Raw genomic sequence first — 20,613 nt, 5'->3', positions numbered from 1 at the left:
TGGAGGGATAGACTGTTGTATATATATCTTCTCCCTCGTTGGTGAAGAGTCATGTCTGCCCATTCATAAAGTTACAACCCTCGCCTCAAAAGACGTCTCCATATCTCATGTATCCCATCCTTTCGTAACCGAGCGGCTCCTTGGTTTATTCACACCTAATTGGTGATTAGTTAATACATCAATCTGGGAACTAATCAATGGATATATCAGTCAGACATTAATTAACATATTAACTGAGTATTACTATCTTTTTTTGTAAGATTGCTGCCCTTGTTGTCATCTCACGGGGTCTCATGGAGAACATTCCTTAGTAAATCTGTTCCTCATAATTATCATCAACCAGTTCATCCATTTTTTTCTGCTTAGTCCGAAAGTGGGGTTTTTGATAAAATTGTGATGTCTTGTGTCCATGACAATTTTGTCCTAAGTGTGCAAGTGTAAGCGTCATGATAGGTGCATGACAAAATCTTACACATGAATGCACGTAAGGCATGAATCGTACACATGAATACATGCAAGGCATAAGGCATAAAGTATACACATGATTACATGCAAGGCATGAAGCATACATGTAAAGTATGAAGTATACACACAAATCATTCACATGAATACACATAAGGTATAAGGCATGAAGCATACACATTAATACATGCAAGGCATGAAGCATACACAATGCACATAAAACATTAAGTATACACATGAATACATGTAAGGCATGCAATATACATTTGAAAGGCACAGACCTATAGAAGTTCAATGTTGGCCTATTTGATTTTATTCTTTGATTCACTTAAGGAGGGGTTGAATAGTTAACCCTAATTGTATGGCAGTTAAGTAGGTTTATCTTGTAGGTTGGCATGATTAATGCTCTGATACCAATTGTAATGCCCCCAAATTGGGATTGGCCTATTTTTGCCCAAAATTAACAATTCCAACAATATAATTCATTTTACCAATAGCATTCTAAAGTTAATGTTCATATGAAATGACAAATAAGTTTGCTACTAGAACCTAAACCCTAGCTCATTCCCTATAACCAACCATAGTATAGTTTGGAGAGGAAAATCATGAAAGGGTGCCCGAAGACTGTTCAACCCAATTAAATGCCCAAGAGTGCAGAGCATCCGACTTGGCCCACAAATGGCAGGAACATCCAACTACGACAATTCCATCCACTTTGAGTGGCCTACTTAATTCGAGGGAACTGTCATATTTCCTTCCATTCCATATATGATTGTGTGTGGAGACAAGGAATAGATAAATTTATTAGTTAAAGAAACATAGTAGATTGGCAAAGCTTAGTAATATCTTGATCAAAGATATATTAAAGAGTATAGATGTGTAATAACATTTATCCACATTGCATACAAAATACTTGTTAATTCACAAGTCTGCTGTTTTGCCTGAATGTTGATATCTTATATTCAATCTAATCTGATCCTCCCTTGATGCCATTGAACCTTCATGGATTTATCTTCTGAGTTGCTGATCTGAATTCCTTTTATTTCTTATGGATGATTCCTAAAATTCCCACTTCTCAATTGAATTGATCTGCTCTAGCATATCTTCAATTGTGGAAAGTCACGCCTCTTCATAAGAAATGAGTCATCACTTTTCGTTACTGCCCTTTGAGATAATTATTATTTCCAGACTGATGATTGATGATCTGATTTCTATTTATTAGTTGTTACTGAATTTCTGAATTCCTTCCCCCTCATTCCTCCCCACTTGATTTCTTTTATATCCTCAAGCTTCCATGAAGAGAGGCATCTCTTTGAAGAGTAACAATCCTTTCAGAGGACATCACCTTTAGTTTATAACCTCTCTTTAAACTAATCGCTGTCTTTTCTGTTCTTTATATCAGCGCTGCCTTTAATATGAATATAAAATTCATTGCATTTATACTGCCATCATAATCTTTGTTTTACTTATCACAATCGCTGGCCATACTATATGCATGGGTCTGCTTTAAACAATGTTTAGTTCCTGTCCTAAAGTAATTATAATTACTGTTTTGCTAGGTGCTCATTATAACTGGTGAGTCAGATCTTATTAGTGTTTATTATTAATAAACACTACTTTATCGCTGCCTTTAGTAACACTGCCTGCTCATTTCTGTTTTATGAAGAAATCGATATCTTTGATATTAGCATTCTTGTATGACTATATTTCCTTTGATATTAGTTTATATAGCTTTTTTCGTTACTTTAGTTAATGCATGAACTCATTATCCTTTTCGTGTATGTCTTTGCATCCCTTGTGTAAAATATGCAAGTCCCGGGTGGTTGGATTAAGTCCTTTAATCTCAAAGAGGGGACATGACAAAACTGCCACTATGTGGGTGTCCTCCAACTAAATGGTATAGATGCATCGTCCTTGACAAGATTTTGAACAAGAGCTTTAAGTATGCATTAAATATGTGTATGTGATGAGCACATCTGATGGCGTGTTAACCATTCCTTTTGCCTCCTCATATGCTGCCATAGTCGCTTGTCATTCAGTTGTCTTTCAGACCAAATTACTATCTCATTAACTCTAAACATCAGATTCACATCAATAACAATCCAATATCAGCATAGATCAATGTTGTGGAGATCAAGCACATGTTGTGTCTCTTGCCCCTCTACCTTCTTTACATGCCATTCAAACACTTATATGTCAACTTGTTATATTCTTTGAGTCAGTGTGTTGGTGGAGTTGTTGATTTCACCTTTATTCAATAATGTGTCATACAGGCTCGCATTTATTTCTATTCAACCCAAACAAATACTAAACTGTCTTTTGCTCAATACAAAGCACCATGGGGTTTTATTCCTCTCCACTGATTCTTTAATCCCAACCAATGGTTTGATACCTAAACCAAGATAGTGGATTAGAATAAAATTAAAAAATTGAATAAAAATCTAAAAATAAACTAGGGATATGCCCTTTTACATAAGACCTCATATACACATTTGAATATTTTGTGCTTGAGTTGACTAGCAAGGACTAGTAAGAGGCAAGTTGGCTTGGGTCCATAATTAAATTTAAATTAGGAAAGCAAGAGTCAAGCCAACACATGCAATGTTGAATACTTTTAGAACAATACCTACTATCTTGAATTAGGACTAAAAACAACATATTTAACGAGTCTAAACCATTAGTGAATAATGATTTAAATTTTGACATGACACAAGCTGAATATCATCCCTCGTACACAAATATATATTTTTTTTATTGAAGAAAGAAAAAACTTACAAGCAACAGCAGAAAAAAAAATTACTACAGCATACACAAGGGCTGAGACAAAGAAGCAATGGTGTACTCAGTCCAAAACTACCACAACAGAATGGCAAAAGGAACTCAAATCCCAAATTTAAAAATATACAATGATTATTGTGGAGGCTGTTTTGAAACAGTAGATCATTTCAAAAGAGCAGTCCACCAAATAACAGGTCAAAGAAGCTACACTTATCATGAAAAGTAGATTGTATTTGCATAGTGACTTGATCAGAACTGGAGCTGCAGGAGTATATTGTTGTAGCAAGTTCATTTTGTCATGACCCTTGATCGCAGCCCCTATTAATAGTGATGGTAGTGATTTGAAAAGAAAAGGGCTGACTAGGGCACAAGAAAATGGCCCCTATTATTGTGATCTGAATATTTGAATTTAACATAAATATCTATGTATTTAATAATGTGAATTTTTCTTTGCAATAATTGATCATGTTGTGGGAAAGGTAGGGAATGCAAGGAGGGGGAACGGTGAGGGATACCTCACTAGGCATGCCATCTCATGAGAATGATTAAGGACTGCATGAAGCCAAGGGGGACATAGTTTTCGCCCTTGGGCTGAGTGTTGAGGGTCAGTTTAGGGGCACCCTATTGCATGTCTCCCCTACGAACCCCATATTGATCAATTGTTGACATGAGCTAGAAGGGATACTCAATCATAAGAGGAGAGAAGGATGGCACAATAGAGGGAAGCGACGTACAAACACGACTGGATACACCACCTCATGAGAATGGTCAAGGACTACATGAGGCCAAGGGGGATATAATTTCTGCCCATGGGCCTAGGGTAGGGGATATTTGGGGCAGCTTATCATGTCTCCCAACTCTGCCCTCATTATGGTTGAACCCCCATGTAATCATTTAGATTTGTTATGTGTTATAAGTATATATATATTCCTTAGCCCTAAAGATGGAAATATTCTATGAATTATATCTACATCATTATTGGACTTGGTTGTAGGTTTCCAAGGCAAACTTATCTCATTTTATTCATGAGTAAGGGTTATATCTCTAACTATATTATGTTCCTTGTTTCATTTGGATTTGTGAATTTAGGGCAAATTACAAGGTAATCTAGAAAAGGAACATTACACATTTTATTAATCTGAAGGAGTGAGCAGCCTCAACCACGTTAGCCAATCATTGATACAAATCGAAGCCCACAGTCTTCCCAGTATGCGTGACTTGAAATAGTTGTAGCCACTATAAGAGCAGATCATGAACCAATCAACAAAACAAAAAGAACAACTCTAGCTCGTTGGAGGAATCACAAATGACCAATGGGAAAAATTCATGGGGGAAATGGTGGTAGCATGTTCTTCCAGGGGTGTTGAGAGATCACAATAGGGTCTTCAAAGTTTTGGAGTTGAATACGAAGATTATGGAGATTGACAATCTCAGAAGTGGGGCCTATTAAGGAGTGTCAGTGGACCATATGGAGACTCAAGTTGGAGCAAAATGGTTAAAGCTCAATGGAAGTAGGGTAATGAGTGTTGGAGAACAAGGCCAAACATCTAAAGTCCCAAAGATGCTTAAGGATCACTTGCCTGTAGGTTCGAGTGATTATATTATGAGCTTTAGAGGACCCCAAGAGAGCAGTTTTCCAAGACTATCTAAAGGAGAAAAGAGTAGGGAGAGTGAAGAAAAGAGAAAACCACAATTATTTAGAGTGGTAGCAATATCTAAAAGCATGCATAATGGACTTAGTTTGGGCGTAGAACTGACAAGGAGGCGAGGGATGGATGAAGGTGAGATGACTACAAATGGGGAGCTGCACATGAAGGGTCCTCCAAGTCAAAAGTTGGGCTTGAGCATTGGCCTTCAATATCCATATTTGTTGATGGAGTTTATTCCATTTACTCTTTACTAAAACAACATTTCTAAATTGAGTTTAAGTGGTGAGAGGTGGTAGAAGTTGTCTTAAATAGTCTTGAGGGGGAAAGAATGAAGGTTATGCATAGAAGTCCATCTCTAATCACAACAAAAGTTGTCATAACAAAGGATGGAAATGAGACTAAATAATTGTGGGGACACAAGTTGTTGAATACCCTCTATTCTTTGTTTATTAGACGAGGCCAAGTTGTATTGGAATTTAAGAAGCTGCCAAGCTTTCCAGTTGAAGCTTGTGGGTTCCGAAAGGTCTTTGAAAGTTTGGATTCCTATTTTGGAAAGTTTTTTACCTTTGACTTGTTGGATAAGCCCCAAGTGCTTACTTTCAAGTTGAATTAGTCTATTCCACTAGATGGAATACCTTGCAAAACTCAGGGATGTCTAAGAGACTGGTCATACCAAACAAGTTTTTTGGAAGTAATTTGTCAAGCTCTCCATATGGTCTTAAAAGAGGTAGAACCATTGGTTATAAAAAATGGGGCCATAAGAATTTTATCTTGCCAATTGATTGATTTCCAAGGGCCTCTTGTTGTACTAGTATGAATGCAATGTCTATTCAATTACTTCCATGGTGAGTTTCCTTCCATCGCTGTCACCAACCATTTCGTAGTGAGGCAAATCCCTTGTGTAAAAGGGTCTATGATACCCAAACCATGTTTATCTTTTGGTTGAATATAATGTAGCTAGGAGGTGGCAAGGGAGCCTTTTTAATTGCCCCATTTGGCCCAATTGGAGTTTCTAACTAGCTGGGTAAGTTGATTTTAACAATTCATGGAAGGGAGCCAATAAGACAAACTAAAGACATGGCTAGCAAGAAGAATCTTGTTGGCCACCTGGATACGTCCTGCCATTGAAAGAAAACGATTGGACCAATGTAAAAACTTTTTATTTATTTTGGCCATGAACTAACTCCACATGTCCTTAATAGACACTCTAATGCCAAAGGGGCAACCATGTTTAATTTCCCTCCAATCCTTAGGAATCCAAGGAGGGGTAGCAGAAGGCCGAGTCATGACGTATTTGGTCGTGTGCATAGCCAATTTGGACCTTGATATTGTGCACGCCAGCTCTAGAATATCCAAAGTATTAGTTATTGTTGACTAGTCAAATTCCAATTTATGTACACAAATATGTCATTTAGACACCATACTATTGTTTTAGGGATGAAGTCAAAGTTTATCAAAAATGAATGAGAAAAACCACTAGTGATGTCACCTCTACAAATTTTAAACCTTCTCAATAAAAAAAGTTGAAGTAATAAAAACTCTAACTACAAACTTTTCAAATATGTCTTTTCACCTAAAAATTTGCCTTTTTAAATTACTACTCAACTAAAAATTCTCACAGCTCATGTCACTATTCTTATTCTCTATAAACAAATGTTAATGGTAGAAAAAATCCAAATATTGAATTATATTCACCATTCCTAACCCTAAAACATTAAATTATATTTGCACTATAAATGTTATATACACTATTTCTAAGATATTAATCTAACTATTTTTAACCTCCAAGGTGAAGATCACTCTTCAAGTAAAAATTATTTCTATAGGGAAGAGGATATAGGTATATTGAATTCCAAGCTATTATTTAGAATTGTGAGCACATGTAGGTGCCTGGATATTAACATCATGAATTAAAACACGTGAATCCTGAAGAAACATCAGGAGTCGTAAACATATTTTAAAAAAACAATAAAAAATATTATATTCTTATATTGGGGGATTCAAATTATATTCCTGCTGTGGCACGTTTTTCGTGTATCCGCGAGAACATGCTTTTTTTCGGTGTATCCTCTGGCATGTTTTGCGTGTATCCGCGAGAATATGCTTTTACTTACTTTACGCTCTGACACTAAAACAGAGCCGTTGGTTTTTAGCTGCTAATCCCAATGTAACAAAAAAACCATGTTAAAGAGAAGTGGATTATTAGCATGTTCCTGCCGTCGCTTACGTGGATTATTAGGCTTTCACGACGTCGCCAGATAAAGCCGAATACGCTATCGATCAAGCTCGCGTGTAGAGCTGTAAGGCCTGAATCCGGCAATTGACGGAGATTTAGAGTAGGAGAAGATGACTTTGAGAATGCAGCAGGAGACGCTGATGGAGAAGATATACAGGGTCAGGGGCGCGATATTTGTGGTGTCTGTTCCTCTTCTGTTGATTTGTTTTTTGCCGTTACTCATGCCTAGAGTTTCTGCTGAAACGAATCCTATGATTCAAGAGGAAATTACGTATCATCACAGTGTCGAGAAAAAGTTATCAGCCCGATCCAAGAGCTATGCTGTTGTTTTTGATGCCGGGAGCTCTGGAAGTAGAGTCCATGTTTACTGTTTTGACCACAATCTCAAGCTCATGCCAATTGGAAACGGCCTCGAATTATTTGTGCAAGTAAGTTTGCTTAGTATGGTTGGAACAACTTAGGCTTTGAAAATTTATTTTTTAGTATAAATGGAACAAATCAGGCTTTGATACGTGTTATGGTTACGCATTGACTGACTGGGATTTGAACTGCTCAACACTGCAATGTGAATCCCATTTCATTTAAAATCTTAAAAAGATAATGAAAGTGTTTAGGTGTTATCACCTCTAGCAGGAACAGATGGGACCTTCTGAGTGTGAGATGAGATCTTGTTTCAACGCTCACTCTTCAGCCCTTGTTGTTATCAATATAGGAAAAAAATTTCCTCATCTTGATATTGTATCACAGAATGTGATCTGTGTAGACAATATTTTGTCATTGATGCTTTTTGACATCCCTCAGCTGAGCGTTGTTTTTATGTCAGCATGTTTCCAATGCTCTTTGATCTGAGATCTTTTTGCTCAGTTTGTTCTTGCAGTTCGTATGACTCCAAGTGTCGGTATCTTTTCTCCTAGTTCGTATGATTCCATGTGGCAATACCATTTCAGTTTATTTGTGTCGGTTTGTAATGGCAGAGATGTCTGAAATTCCTCTGCGTTTTCAGTTGTTCTGTTTGGGTGGTGTGTTTAGAACCGTTTATTCTTCATCTTGTCAGGGCAGTTACACTGTTTGTGCAAGACCAGGTGGAATCATATTTTCAGTATTTGCAGATCAAGATTTTTTTATGACTGTTTGCTTTCTCTGCATTTCTGGCAAAGCTTTCCCAGATGATTGACAGTTGGCAAATGTGTTAGAAGACGTTTTTTCTGTTAATATGATGTTTGCTGTGTTTGTTGGCCAAGTATCCTGTGCGTGTTCAGAGTGCTGCACAGAGACGTTTTTTTCTCTCCTCTCGATTTGTGTGCTCTTCATTTGGTGGTTGGGCGTTTGTAACTGATGCTAAGGTCGTGATATAGGAAGATGAGTATCTTGCATTTTCTTCTTGATAGCTGGGCGTGTTTTTTCATCTATTGTTGAGTGTGTGTGTGTAGGGTGATTATCGCTTCATGAAGTTTTGGGAGTGTCGTAAAATTCTGAAAGCATTATTAAGGCAAAGAGTGCTGAAGCGTAAGGAGTACATGTTGGACGTTTCATCAGTCATTAGTCTCAATTTTTTAAGGCAGAGTTTTGTATGTGCTGCTAGTCTTCTACAGAGGCATGACTTGTATCTTGAACGTGGCATTGGATTCTTCATGATATGATCAGATTTCTGAGTCAAATTCTTAAGGCATAATGATCAATACGTTCTTCTGATTATTCCTTTTGTTGCTGCTGAATAGTGATCAATTTTTGAACCTGTGTGTAAAGGAAGTGTGGGGAGAGTTGGTGTGGAAGAAGTTATGTCTGTCTGCAAGTGTTCTCAGAAACAACTATGTGCACAACAGCCGCTGTCTTGTCCTTTGTTTAAATGCTGTCATACTGAGACCAAGTTTTCCAGTTATATTTCTTAATGTTCAGGTCTTTGGTAATTAGAGAAAGAAATGAGCAGATAATTTAATCAGTCTTAAGTTCTTGTACAAGTTCTGATTTGTGGAATGCGTCTTTCATTGAGTTCGTTGCTGTTATGACTTTTATACATTTCAGTATAAAACACTGAGCTTACCAGTGTGTTTCATTTTTAAAAATTTGTTTGTAAAGGTTGAAGCCTTAGGCAGTAAGAGTGGGTGCTCTTTGATGTAACTGGGTTGGAGCCCATTTTTGTTAGTGAGAACTGTTGTTTTTTACCCTGTTGGGTTTTCCATGAGATAAATATCTGTGTCTCAGTCTCTCTAGTTTCAAGCTTTTAATTTTTGTTTAAGTTGTTAATTGTGTTAAAACAATGATTCATCGCTCCCCTTCTCAGTGTTTTCTGTTTGTTTTTCAATCTGATCTGAGATGAGATCTCGTTATGACACTCAAGAATCAGTCCATTTTATTACATTTCCTCATTGTGATTGTAGATTATGGAATGTGATCTTAAATGTCGATGCAAACAAAACTCACACAATTGATTTCAGAAACATTTCAATCATTTTAACAAACTGTGAAAAGCTTATGTTTATGATTGAAACTCCTTTTCAAGGTGAATCCATATTGTAAGCAATTGTAAAAAGAATGAAATGTTTGCAACTTTGCAAGGTATCAAAATTAACATTCCAAAATTGTTTGTTCTGAGTGCAAAATGAGATCTTGTCAAAAGTCTTCAATAATTAGATAGTTTTATTGTTCACTGTGAAACACATTATTCAGTTAATAATAATAACAATTGAAATTGTTTCTAGGTTATTATCTCCGATCTCACTGAAATAGTGACATTTTGATTGCATGATATAATCTTCGCATGACTCTTTAAGAATCAAACAGAAGATTTGTACAAGTTGAAACCCACTTTCTTGTCAATTATTAAATAATAAAATAATGAAGTTGATTATATTATTGACTTTAGTTCAAATGAATTTATTTTGTCATTTTGGGTCCAAGTTAAGATCTTGCCACAGTCCCTCAAGGTCAAAATGGTAGATGTGTCCAAGGTGAAAAGATGTTTTGGTATTAATCATTAAAGCAATTGAAATCGTTGCTAAGTTATCAATCCTAATCTAATGGAAATTATGAGATTTTAAATGTTAAATGAGATATTAGCACTATTCAAGAACACAATCACTGCCTAGTTCAAATTGAACACCACTTATATTGGAAGATCTCTGCATCTAGGTTGAGATGGCGTCAACAGAAATTTGTGAGTCCTCCAACAGGAGTTTTAAATAATCATCATATGCCCCCACAATACCATGTGCAATATGCATTTTAAAACAAACTACAATTTTCGGTAGCATTCACTTTGATTGTCTTTTTATTGTTAATCCAATAAACTTGTACAATTTACTATTTTTCTTTAAAATATGTTTTAGAATCATTATAATACATTTTCTGTGGGAAGACAATAGCAGTCTCTGGGATGTCATTTTGCAATGTTTTTAACTCCAGAGAGCCCTTCCATGCCCCACGCTGCCTTGCCTTTCTCCCCACTTCACCCCCTTGAGGATACTATTCCCCAGGATGTTAACTGTGCTCTAGGGCCATCTTGGGGAAGGCCCCCCTTTGCGGTGGTGGGGGGGACCAATCCCATGCTTAAACATTGTCTATAAGCATTTTCAAGACCAAAATATATTAATAAGCTTAAGCCTTCATCCAGCCAGCACTCACCTTCATCACTTACATCTATTTAATCAATGTCAATGAAGAGAGTAAACATAACAATATTACTTGCACGTTGCTCATTTTATGGGTTGTTTATGCATATTCAGTTTCTTTTGTGCAAGGGGCTTATATTAGCTGCTTCAGAGCTAAATTCAGGTCTGCACTTGATAGTTCCACAACCACAGTTTTTGAGTCCCTGTTTAGAGGCCTAATGGCTTGAACTTCAACTTCTCCTACTGATCCATTGCCTACATAAAGAGAGAGGATACCTGGCAGATTAACATGTGACAACTCTACATGTGATGGGATTTCTACGCCTTGGAGAAAACCTCCTGCCTTTACATTGCTAGCTCCCTAGGATGAAGATTTTACATGCAGGTCATCAATTTCTGGATCATGAATTTTATTATAAGAGTCCACTTGGTCTTGAAAATGCATATTGCTCTCCAGTATATATGATTCCCATCTGATTCAAATCTTCTCCTTTTACATTTAAAATTTATCCATCTTGATACTACATCATCACTGTTTGTGGACTGCATTTACTCTATAATTTGCCAGATTTATTTTTATATCATCTAGGAAGCTACAGGAGATTCCAATATATTCATAGAATAATGCCCTTTAAGCAGGGAGAAAAAAATGAGGTTTACTCGTGCAAAAATTCATTAATTACAGTTAGTTATCAGTATTTAGCATTTCACATGTATTTGTCCAGCAAGCACAAGCCTTCATAATGGCCCGTTAATCTTATCTATTGTGCTAATTGAGACTGTAAACCTACCAGTTTTGGTGGTATATCTCTCGTATGTCTTTAGCTATTTGTGCATTTTCTTTAAGTTATCTATCATGCATCCTGAGTAAGTTATGTCAACAATTTTGAGAATGTGGATTGTAAGTTCATGCCATGTGACTGCCTTCTGGCATAAACATTTGAGTTGTATGATCTTCTGTATGTGTCATTCAAACATAAGGTTGCAAAACAAAACTATTGATGTGATCTGTACTTATATCTATATAGTCTATGTAGTGTCTAAGTGTACTATTAACCCAAAATTCAGTACAATTTGCATCTTGGCAACTCTTCCTGTGCTCTAGGAAACTGGCATTTGTAAAAGTAATTGTTTAATACATAATGAAAATTTAACATCATTTTAGCCAATTAGCATGTTTGTGTTTTCATTCTTGTGAATTCTTGTGTTTGAATTGCAGAAAAAGCCTGGTTTGAGTGCCTATGCAGCAAATCCAAAGGAGGCTGCAAATTCTCTGAAATCCCTTTTAGAGGCAGCTGAGGCAGTTGTGCCTGAAACACTGCTCAAGAGTACACCTGTTAGAGTTGGGGTAAAGGCAGCCTTTCTACAGTCTAACTCTAGATTGTCTTTTATGCAAATTGATGAAGTGATTTGTAAAGTTAGATTAATCCTCACTAGTGTAATAGTTCAAAGAAAAGCCTAATTTCATTTATATATATATTTCAGGCAACAGCAGGTTTAAGACAATTGCCTGGTGACTCTGCTGACAAAATTCTACAAGAGGTAAGCATTTCTGCCTGCATGCACCATACAGTAAAAAATGATTTCTTTTCATAAGTCAACAAAGTTACTTTCTGCATGTATTGTCAGTTTGTGATTTTAACAAGACTATTATGAAAAAGCTCATCAAAATTATTCTTGTGCCTTTCAGGTTGTTAATATTTCATGTTCACTCAAATATAAATTTGAAGCACTTTACAATTCTTCGAGTATTATTTTAACTGCAGGTGAAGGATTTTTTGACTGACAAAAGCTCATTGGAATTTAAACCAGAGTGGGTTACTGTTTTAGATGGAGCTCAAGAAGGATCGTTTCAATGGGTATACTTCTACTTATCTGCCTTATTGATAGATCTTCCCTTTTGGAGATGATCATATATTACTGTTAGCCGTTCTACAACATTTTGCTCTTAGTTTCAAGAAAGATACATAAATGAAACCTGAAATGCACATGAGATAAACATAGAAAAATATAGAATCATATGTAATTGTAACCAACAATCCATCCAGACCTATAAGCATAAACTAGTCAAGCACTATTAAACATCATCTACGTAAGTCATGTCATTTTATAAATCCTTGGAATCACAGTGTCTTTACATTCCTCTTTAATCAAAAAGTAATGTGTTAGGTATGACCCTATTATCTGCAAATGTATTCTACCCTTTCTATACCTTCTTCAGTTCTTTGTGCTGTCTTTATTGGCAATTTAGTGTGATTGCAACAGGAATATGCATGTAGGATAGGGCGTGTATGCATGTGAGCTCTCCGTGGAAGAAAGATGTCCTTGACTTTTGTCAAACTTCCTGGTACATGTTATGTTAGAAGATTTACAACAAGTATATGTGGTTATCTGTATGGAGCATGGATGGATGTGTTATTTTCCATGCCAGTAAGATTTTATGGTGTAATAACTTTCTTTGTATGCTTTGTGTGGTTGATTAGATAGAGTGTATGCTCTTCCTTACTTTAACATCTTCATTAAATATTATACAAAATATTTGGGAAGCAGGTTCACTAAAAAGTTTTATACTTTAGTGCTTCTAAGAAATGCATGAGAAAGGAAGATATCCATATGCTTTGAGGCTATTCTCCTAGAATATATGCCAATGCAAAGGTCCTGTCTCTTGTAATACGATATTGGACAATTAAAACAGCGGTTCATCCTTTGATAGCACAAATGCAAGAGATTGAACTTTCTGAGACAAATTCATGGGATGGTAGTGTATGGTTTCTTGATATTAGGATTCAATCTGCAGTGTGGGGCATATCTTCTGTTGCATCATATGTCTGATTTTGTTCATTGTAAGCTTTGTGATTGCATGTGTGAGATGTCATTGACATTGTCTTTTGTTACTTCTTATGACCTTTGATTGGTATTTGTTTTCAATTGAGTAACTTTATGTGCACAATCTGAAACCAAGGTAGTACGGGCTAAATACTATCTGCAGTAGTAGATGGGGAAAAAGAACCGTCTGATTCGTGCATATTATGATAAAGCTGTCAGTGGTCAAACCAATCTGCTACAGCATACTAGAGAAGCCACAATATGAGCATTTCTTGGTATATCCCTATGCTGTCCTGATTATGTAAGTGTTGACACCATGTGATTTTTTTTTTTTTGATAGAATTTTCAATAAATTTGCCGTCATCTTCATACCACATGGTTGTGATAAGTAGTAAAGCCTCCATATTCTTTTTGATATTTTTAGTCTTAAATAATCTTAGACCCTTCGTTACAATCATCTTATCTTCGTATTTTTAAACATCTGCTCATAACCAATTTATATTTTATAGGGTAATATTGAAATGTCTTGTTGTGTTGGAGTGATAAAATTTCCGAAAGAATATTCTGGATGTTTTTTCCTGCATTGCGTAGTGATCTTTTGATTTTAGATGTTGAGGCATTTAGTGTTGGTACAGGTTGTTACCTATGAAGATGTGATAATAGGGAAATTTTTGTGGCTAAATAATTATATCTGGGTTTTGCTATTTCTTCATTCGTTCATATATTCTTAGTTTTTGTTATTTAGATGGTCAGTAAAACTTTGAGCTACTAAGTTACTTGATGTTTGTTTGTGGTGTAGGTTACTATAAACTACCTGCTAGGAAACATAGGTAACGACTATTCAGATACAGTTGGAATTGTTGACCTTGGAGGTGGTTCCGTTCAGATGGCATATGCAGTCTCAGACGACGATGTCAAAAATGCACCAAAGCCCCCTAAAGGAGAAGATTCATATATAAAGGAATTGACCCTCAAGGGTAAAAGATACCATCTTTATGTTCATAGGTATTCTCAACTCTTTCTAGAATTTCTGAATCATATTAAGTAGAAGAAATGGTGAGAACAATCAACATAATAGATGATCATCTGTTTTTTTTTTTGATACTTTGGTAAATCTTCATAAATTTCATTTGTTGGTTTATCCTTGACATCACTGATTGTTTTTCTCAGTTCCATGAAGCGAGTTAGTGTTGTTTTTAGAATTAGTACCTGTATATCTTAAAAATGGGCATTTATGGATGCAAGAAAGCATGTGCATTGCATTGTTTTGGTCTAGATCGCATTGCATTGTTTTGGTTTAAATCTCCTTTATTTAACGTCAAGACCAGAAATAAATTGCAGTTTGTGGTGTTATGCTTTTCAATTGCAGCTATTTACATTACGGTCTGTTGGCAGCTCGTGTTGAAATTCTGAAAGTCACAGGGAATGGAAATTCCCCTTGCATTTTAAAGGGTTATCAAGGTAATCATAAAATACTTCCCAAAGGCCTAAAGGTCCCAAAGGACTTGTTTTTAAATCAATATGAAATATTTGCTGAAAGTTTGTTTTTGTATTTCTTCCTTGTTTATGCTAAGTGTGAAATTGTTAATGTTTGTGTTACTAGTCATTATTTATTTTGATCTTCTCATGAAATAAATGTTACTACTTTTGAGGATCTCATAATATGCATTTCAGATACCGTTCACTTTTAGGATCCTTTGGTTTAAGATAATTTTATAAATCTTTTATGATATCGCTTTATGAAGAGGAAATTTTTTAAATATCTCTTGAGGAATATCCATTTAACAATGGTTTAGATTGAAAGGGGAGAGTCCTCAATAAAATCAAACTCAAAGTAATGTTTTCTGAAGGGAGATAAAGGTACATCTGTTCCCTTGTAACCAAGTCAATTAGCAGTGTTTTACATTTTTGTAAATTGAAACAATTATGCTGAGAATCATAACCTATTGTAGGGCACTTGGGATTATGCTTGGGATGGTGATGAAATAGGGATGTGGTGAGAGAACTGGGTGATTTGTTTGAAACATAGTGGTGAGAGAGCTGGGTGATTTGTTTGAAAACTATCACCCTAAAGACTAAAGAGAGACATATCCAATCAGGATATTTAAAGAATACAAGGAGAGAGAGATCCCCATTGTTTTATATAATTTGAATCAATAGCAGTATTGAAAGATTTTTCTAGAGAACATTCATGTTCATGGGAGATAAAACAGATCTGAATCACCTAATGGAGACACCATACACAGTGTGATGCTTGTATATAACCAACTATACCTTGTTATAGAGAAAGAATGGTATGATCTTCTTTTCCCATCTCCTGAAAGAAACAAAGCATGCACATTTGATCTTCTTGTGCAATTTGATGGTTTATCTCATCTCTTAATTGGCAAGTACATACTTGGATCTGATATAGATATCTGGAATCTACAATGGTGTGATTATGGCCTGGTCAGGTAACAAGGCCATCAGAAATCCAGAGAAACTGGTTAATTTAAAGTTCATGTGAGTTGTAATAGGCTTAACAACTCAGTCAAAAAGATCTCAATGAAGCTCAGAGTCATCCTGGACAACAGCATTGAATTCTCCCGTATTTGCTGAAGGAGAAGGGCATTAAAAGAGGTTCTGTATAATGGAATGCATCCAATAGAGGCAAACAAACCTCAGCATATCAACAATGTCTTTGGTGGTTGATCTAAGGGTGCTTATAGTTATCTCTATGAGGACCGAACAGTCAAGAATGAACATTGTGCTGCCCAAGAACTATTTCTCATCATGTATTAGCTATTACATGTATAGGTAAGTAGCAAACTAAAAAGTATTTGTAGGCCTCAAATTCTATGTTCGCAATAGCTTTGATAATCCTCTGTAGCATGATAGCTTGAAACCTTTAAATATGAGCTTCATCTGTGTGTCCAAGACTAGGAACACAAATATCTGATCCATAGAGAGTTATTGTTTATTATGAGAGAGAGTCCAAGAGCTTCATGTTTTACTGAACATCCTGGAGACATCTTGTGGAGAAAGACAAAGATGGCATATCCTCTGTAGACTCAAGGTTGAAATGTATGCTTTGGGTTGGATTTGGGTCAAGTACACAATGCCCCCACATACATATCACTAACGATTTCTACCAGGTGTCCTCATAAGGGAAGTGAATCCTTGGTAAAGTTAAAGGCGCAATAATAGTTTTTCCAAGATCCAAGTGATGCGGAGCATCATGAAAAACCCTTCAAGAACCCCAAATCAACATGGAGTTTCAATCTCAACACAACATCTTCACTTGTATTAGAGGCATAATCTGATCATAATCATTATTCTACAGTCCAAAACAATATTAATATCAACCAACCAATACAATATCAAATCCATCATATCATTTTACAACCCTTTGAACATTAATCAAGACCAGAACAATGCATTATGCTGTCCCGGTTAATGACAGTTTGATATACCCGCACTCAGTTATTAATAACTTTAAAACCTGAGCATATTTGGAAGATCGCTTCGGTGAGGCTGTAGAAAACTAGGTTTCTAAAACCATATCCAAAATTGAGAACGATCCAACGGTGCAATAAAAAGTTATCATCTCTGCACCGAGACCAATTTTGACTGTCATAAATCTGGAAAATGTATGCTTGCTGCCTGCTAAGGCATCATATTTCACAACAAATACTTAACCAAACTAAAACAATACCATACTCAAATAAAAGCCCTCTGAGTCTACTTTCATAATATTCAATTCATTAATTTTTCCAATGGTGAAATCACAAGATAAGTACAAACTCTTTCCAACAACTCCATTTAAGACAGTTTAAAACCAGTTTTCACCAAAATCTTCATAACTTCCACAAATATAAACAAAAATGCCTCAAACCAAAGGGAAAAGAAAGATGATTCACATATCTTTCCAATAAGTCTATTTAGAGGTCTTAATAATATCATATGAGTTCATACCATACGTTGCAATGTGACTGTTCTCAGGAAGTATCAAATCTGCAATTAACAACTTTCACCAAAACTTCCATATCTTCTTCATTTCTAAACATAATAACTCCAAACAAAAAAGGAAAAGAAAGGTAATTGACATATCTAACTATCCATTATACATATACAAAGGTTTCCAGGCCATACATGGTCGTACAAGGCCTGGAACCAACACAAAAACTGGAAAGCCAACCAAAATAACAATAGTAGAATGCACCAAAATGTATTCAAAATGTTCTCCTTTCTTCTCTATTCTTCCAATCATGATTTGGTTCGACCAATACAACATATTTATAGACTCTTTGGTAGTTATAAACCATCCAACTACCTTTATGACCCTTCATCTTCCCTTTTACAACTTTATGTGCAATTATTGCACTTTTACATTTTTGCAAATGTTGCACTTTTGCAATTTTCTTGCAACTTTGACACTTTTTCCTAATGACTCTCCAAATTGTAAAAACCTCATAAACATGTCCAAATAATCTATTTAATACCTTTTACATACTTGATAGCCTTCTCATGGCCTTTTATACAATTTTGACCATCTTGACCTATAAGGGCCTATATGGACAACTAGGACATAATTAGGACTTGCTTACATTTTTAGGCTTCCAAGTCTTACAAATCATTCCAAATGGATTCAAATACATTATAAATGACCTTCAAATATAAATTATATTTCAAATGATGAATTTGACCATATATTCTCCTTACGCCATGGGTGCTCCTACACCACCAAGATCCAAGATCCAAATTTTATATATCATTTTGATAGCAGTGTGTAAGGCTCATTTAGGGTTTGCAGATCCTTGTTGCTAAACTGTGATTAAAGAAGTTTTGTTTTTAAATTTTAGTTGGGCATTGGAAAGAAACAAATGAATCCCAGGAATGCCCAGGGGGCTGTAGAGATGAGTGGTTCTTTTACTTTTATTCATGCCAAGTGCAACTGAAAATGCAATTTAGCATCTAGGAACAATCATGAAAACGAACATTGTATTACAAAGTTGGTTAAAATGTGTTGGGTATAGAGATGCATTGATATAGACTCTAGAGTTGTGGAAAACTAGATGCAGACTATGTCAAGGTTTTGATTACCATTGTCATGGTGGTATAGAATTGGAGAGATGGAAATCAGCATTCCAAATGGAGAAATTCATATGTAGGAAAAAGTTGAAAAACTTATATATACCATAGGGCTAAATACTTAACTTTTGAAGTTACTTGTTACAGATAGAGACATAATAAACAGGGGAGTATAGTTTGAACTTTGAACAATACATAAGGACTAATGAAATAGATGAAATTGGGCTTGACAAAGACTGCTGTAATACTATTTTATTTGTACTCTTAAATGCAACCTTCAAGTGAAGATTTTGATTTCTTAGTGCATATGACACCCACATGTTTATCAAATAAGCTTCTCTAGGCGATAAGTTTTAAGGAAGTCAATAATTAACTGTGCAAAGTTTCAGCAAGATATCTGTTCTAGTTGATAATACTCTTTTAATAAATTGCACGAATATTTTCATGAGTATTCCATCTGATTAAGTTTATTGCTTTTAAATCCAATGCAAATCAGTCAAAATTAGATTTAGGAACTGCATGAAACTGTTTTTATTACAAATTAAGAATCATAATGAATATATAGCTCTGTAAATTTTCATGTATAATGGTTGAATAGATGTATTTTACAGGTTCCTATACTTATGGTGGATCCACATACAAGGCATCAGCAACATCTACAGCTGATTTCAATGAATGCCACAAGGTTGTTATTGATGCGCTAAAACATGATCAAGCATGCACCCACATGAAATGTACCTTTGGAGGTGTCTGGAATGGTGGTGGGGGGGATGGACAGAAGAATCTGTTCGTAGCATCTTTTTTCTTTGATAGGGCTGCAGAGGTAACATTATCCTTCAAATTGTTTCTCATTCAATATATCTGAAAGCTATTATCTCACCCAAGATGTCTGTAGGTGTTCAAGTACACTAAATCTAGAATACTTAAGGCAGCTATTTATTACAGTGCCTTATATGTTTGTATTTTCAGGCTGGTTTTGTTGATTCAAGTGCACCAGTGGCAAAGGTAAAACCTGAAGATTTTAAGAAAGCAGCCAAAAAGGCTTGCAGTAGTAGTTATGAAAATGCGGGGAAAAAATTCCCTAATGTAGATCCAATTCAATTGCCCTATCTTTGTATGGACCTCGCATACCAGTATGCTCTGCTCACTGATGGATTCGGTAAGATTTTAATGTTTTTATTGTTTTCAATCGAGAAACTTATTTGGTAATTCAATATGTGGAAGTCTCGTTTGAACTTATTTATTTGTCTCCTGTTTTCATTTGCAGATCTTAGTCCTGCACATGAAATTACTCTGGTGAAACAAGTGAAGTACAAGAATTCCCTAGTTGAAGCTGCATGGCCACTTGGTAGTGCTATTGAACTTGTTTCCTGATTGATGTATGGCATTATGCTCGAATTACTCAGAGCAATTAAAAGCACTCATCAAGTTTCTAGCAAAACATCCTTTCCCCCAAATTTTGAGCTACACAATGACATTATTACTGTGATGTCAGTTTCCATATCATATTCATTCAAATCTTCCATATCATATTCATTCAAATCAATATGCCAAAGATAGGTCTGATACATGACCATTTCAGTCATTCTTCTAACAATTTGTACTAGCTGGTTAGCAAGATTGAGCCCTACCAAACAATTCGATAAACCTCATGTATTTTCTAATCTATTTAATTCCAAAGCTTGCAAGGCATAAAGCTTGTCTTCGGTATTGTGCAACATATTTGATTGTAAACTGGAATTGATTGTCTGTCATAAAGATTTTCTGCAGAATCATTTGTGTACACACACACACACGCACACATCTGTGGCAGACCAAAGTGTTGGTGAAAGCAGGGTAAACTAAGGCACTGGATGCTGGCAAATATTTTTGGGGCAAGTATTGGCAGAGATGTACACGATTGTATTTTCATATGTACACATGCACACACATCTCTATTATTGCTTCCCTGCAGACAAAAGTACTAAACATATACGTTATAACT

General features: G+C 35.6%; 1 protein-coding gene across 2 annotated transcripts in view; it reads left to right on the top strand.

The window, feature by feature from the left end:
- The window catches only part of LOC131030720 (apyrase 2), a 50,563-nt gene extending 30,214 nt beyond the window's left edge, over positions 1 to 20,349 (top strand). Inside the window, exons 1-9 of one of the 2 annotated variants that reach the window (XM_057961613.2) lie at positions 6,761 to 7,553; positions 11,953 to 12,081; positions 12,219 to 12,275; positions 12,500 to 12,592; positions 14,359 to 14,564; positions 14,929 to 15,020; positions 19,241 to 19,452; positions 19,599 to 19,788; positions 19,897 to 20,349. In XM_057961613.2, the coding sequence (XP_057817596.1) occupies positions 7,236 to 7,553; positions 11,953 to 12,081; positions 12,219 to 12,275; positions 12,500 to 12,592; positions 14,359 to 14,564; positions 14,929 to 15,020; positions 19,241 to 19,452; positions 19,599 to 19,788; positions 19,897 to 20,003 (1,404 nt within the window). In that variant the 5' untranslated portion in view covers positions 6,761 to 7,235 and the 3' untranslated portion in view covers positions 20,004 to 20,349. Of the gene's footprint in view, positions 1 to 6,760; positions 7,554 to 11,952; positions 12,082 to 12,218; positions 12,276 to 12,499; positions 12,593 to 14,358; positions 14,565 to 14,928; positions 15,021 to 19,240; positions 19,453 to 19,598; positions 19,789 to 19,896 lie in introns of those variants that run through there. The other variant, XM_057961614.2, reaches the window with a different exon arrangement.
- The last annotated feature ends 264 nt before the right edge of the window (positions 20,350 to 20,613 follow it).

This window comes from Cryptomeria japonica, chromosome 10 (assembly GCF_030272615.1).
Source record: "Cryptomeria japonica chromosome 10, Sugi_1.0, whole genome shotgun sequence".
Lineage (NCBI taxonomy): Eukaryota > Viridiplantae > Streptophyta > Pinopsida > Cupressales > Cupressaceae > Cryptomeria > Cryptomeria japonica.
Note: the sequence above shows the minus strand (reverse complement) of the source record. Positions and strands in the feature narration are given on the sequence as shown.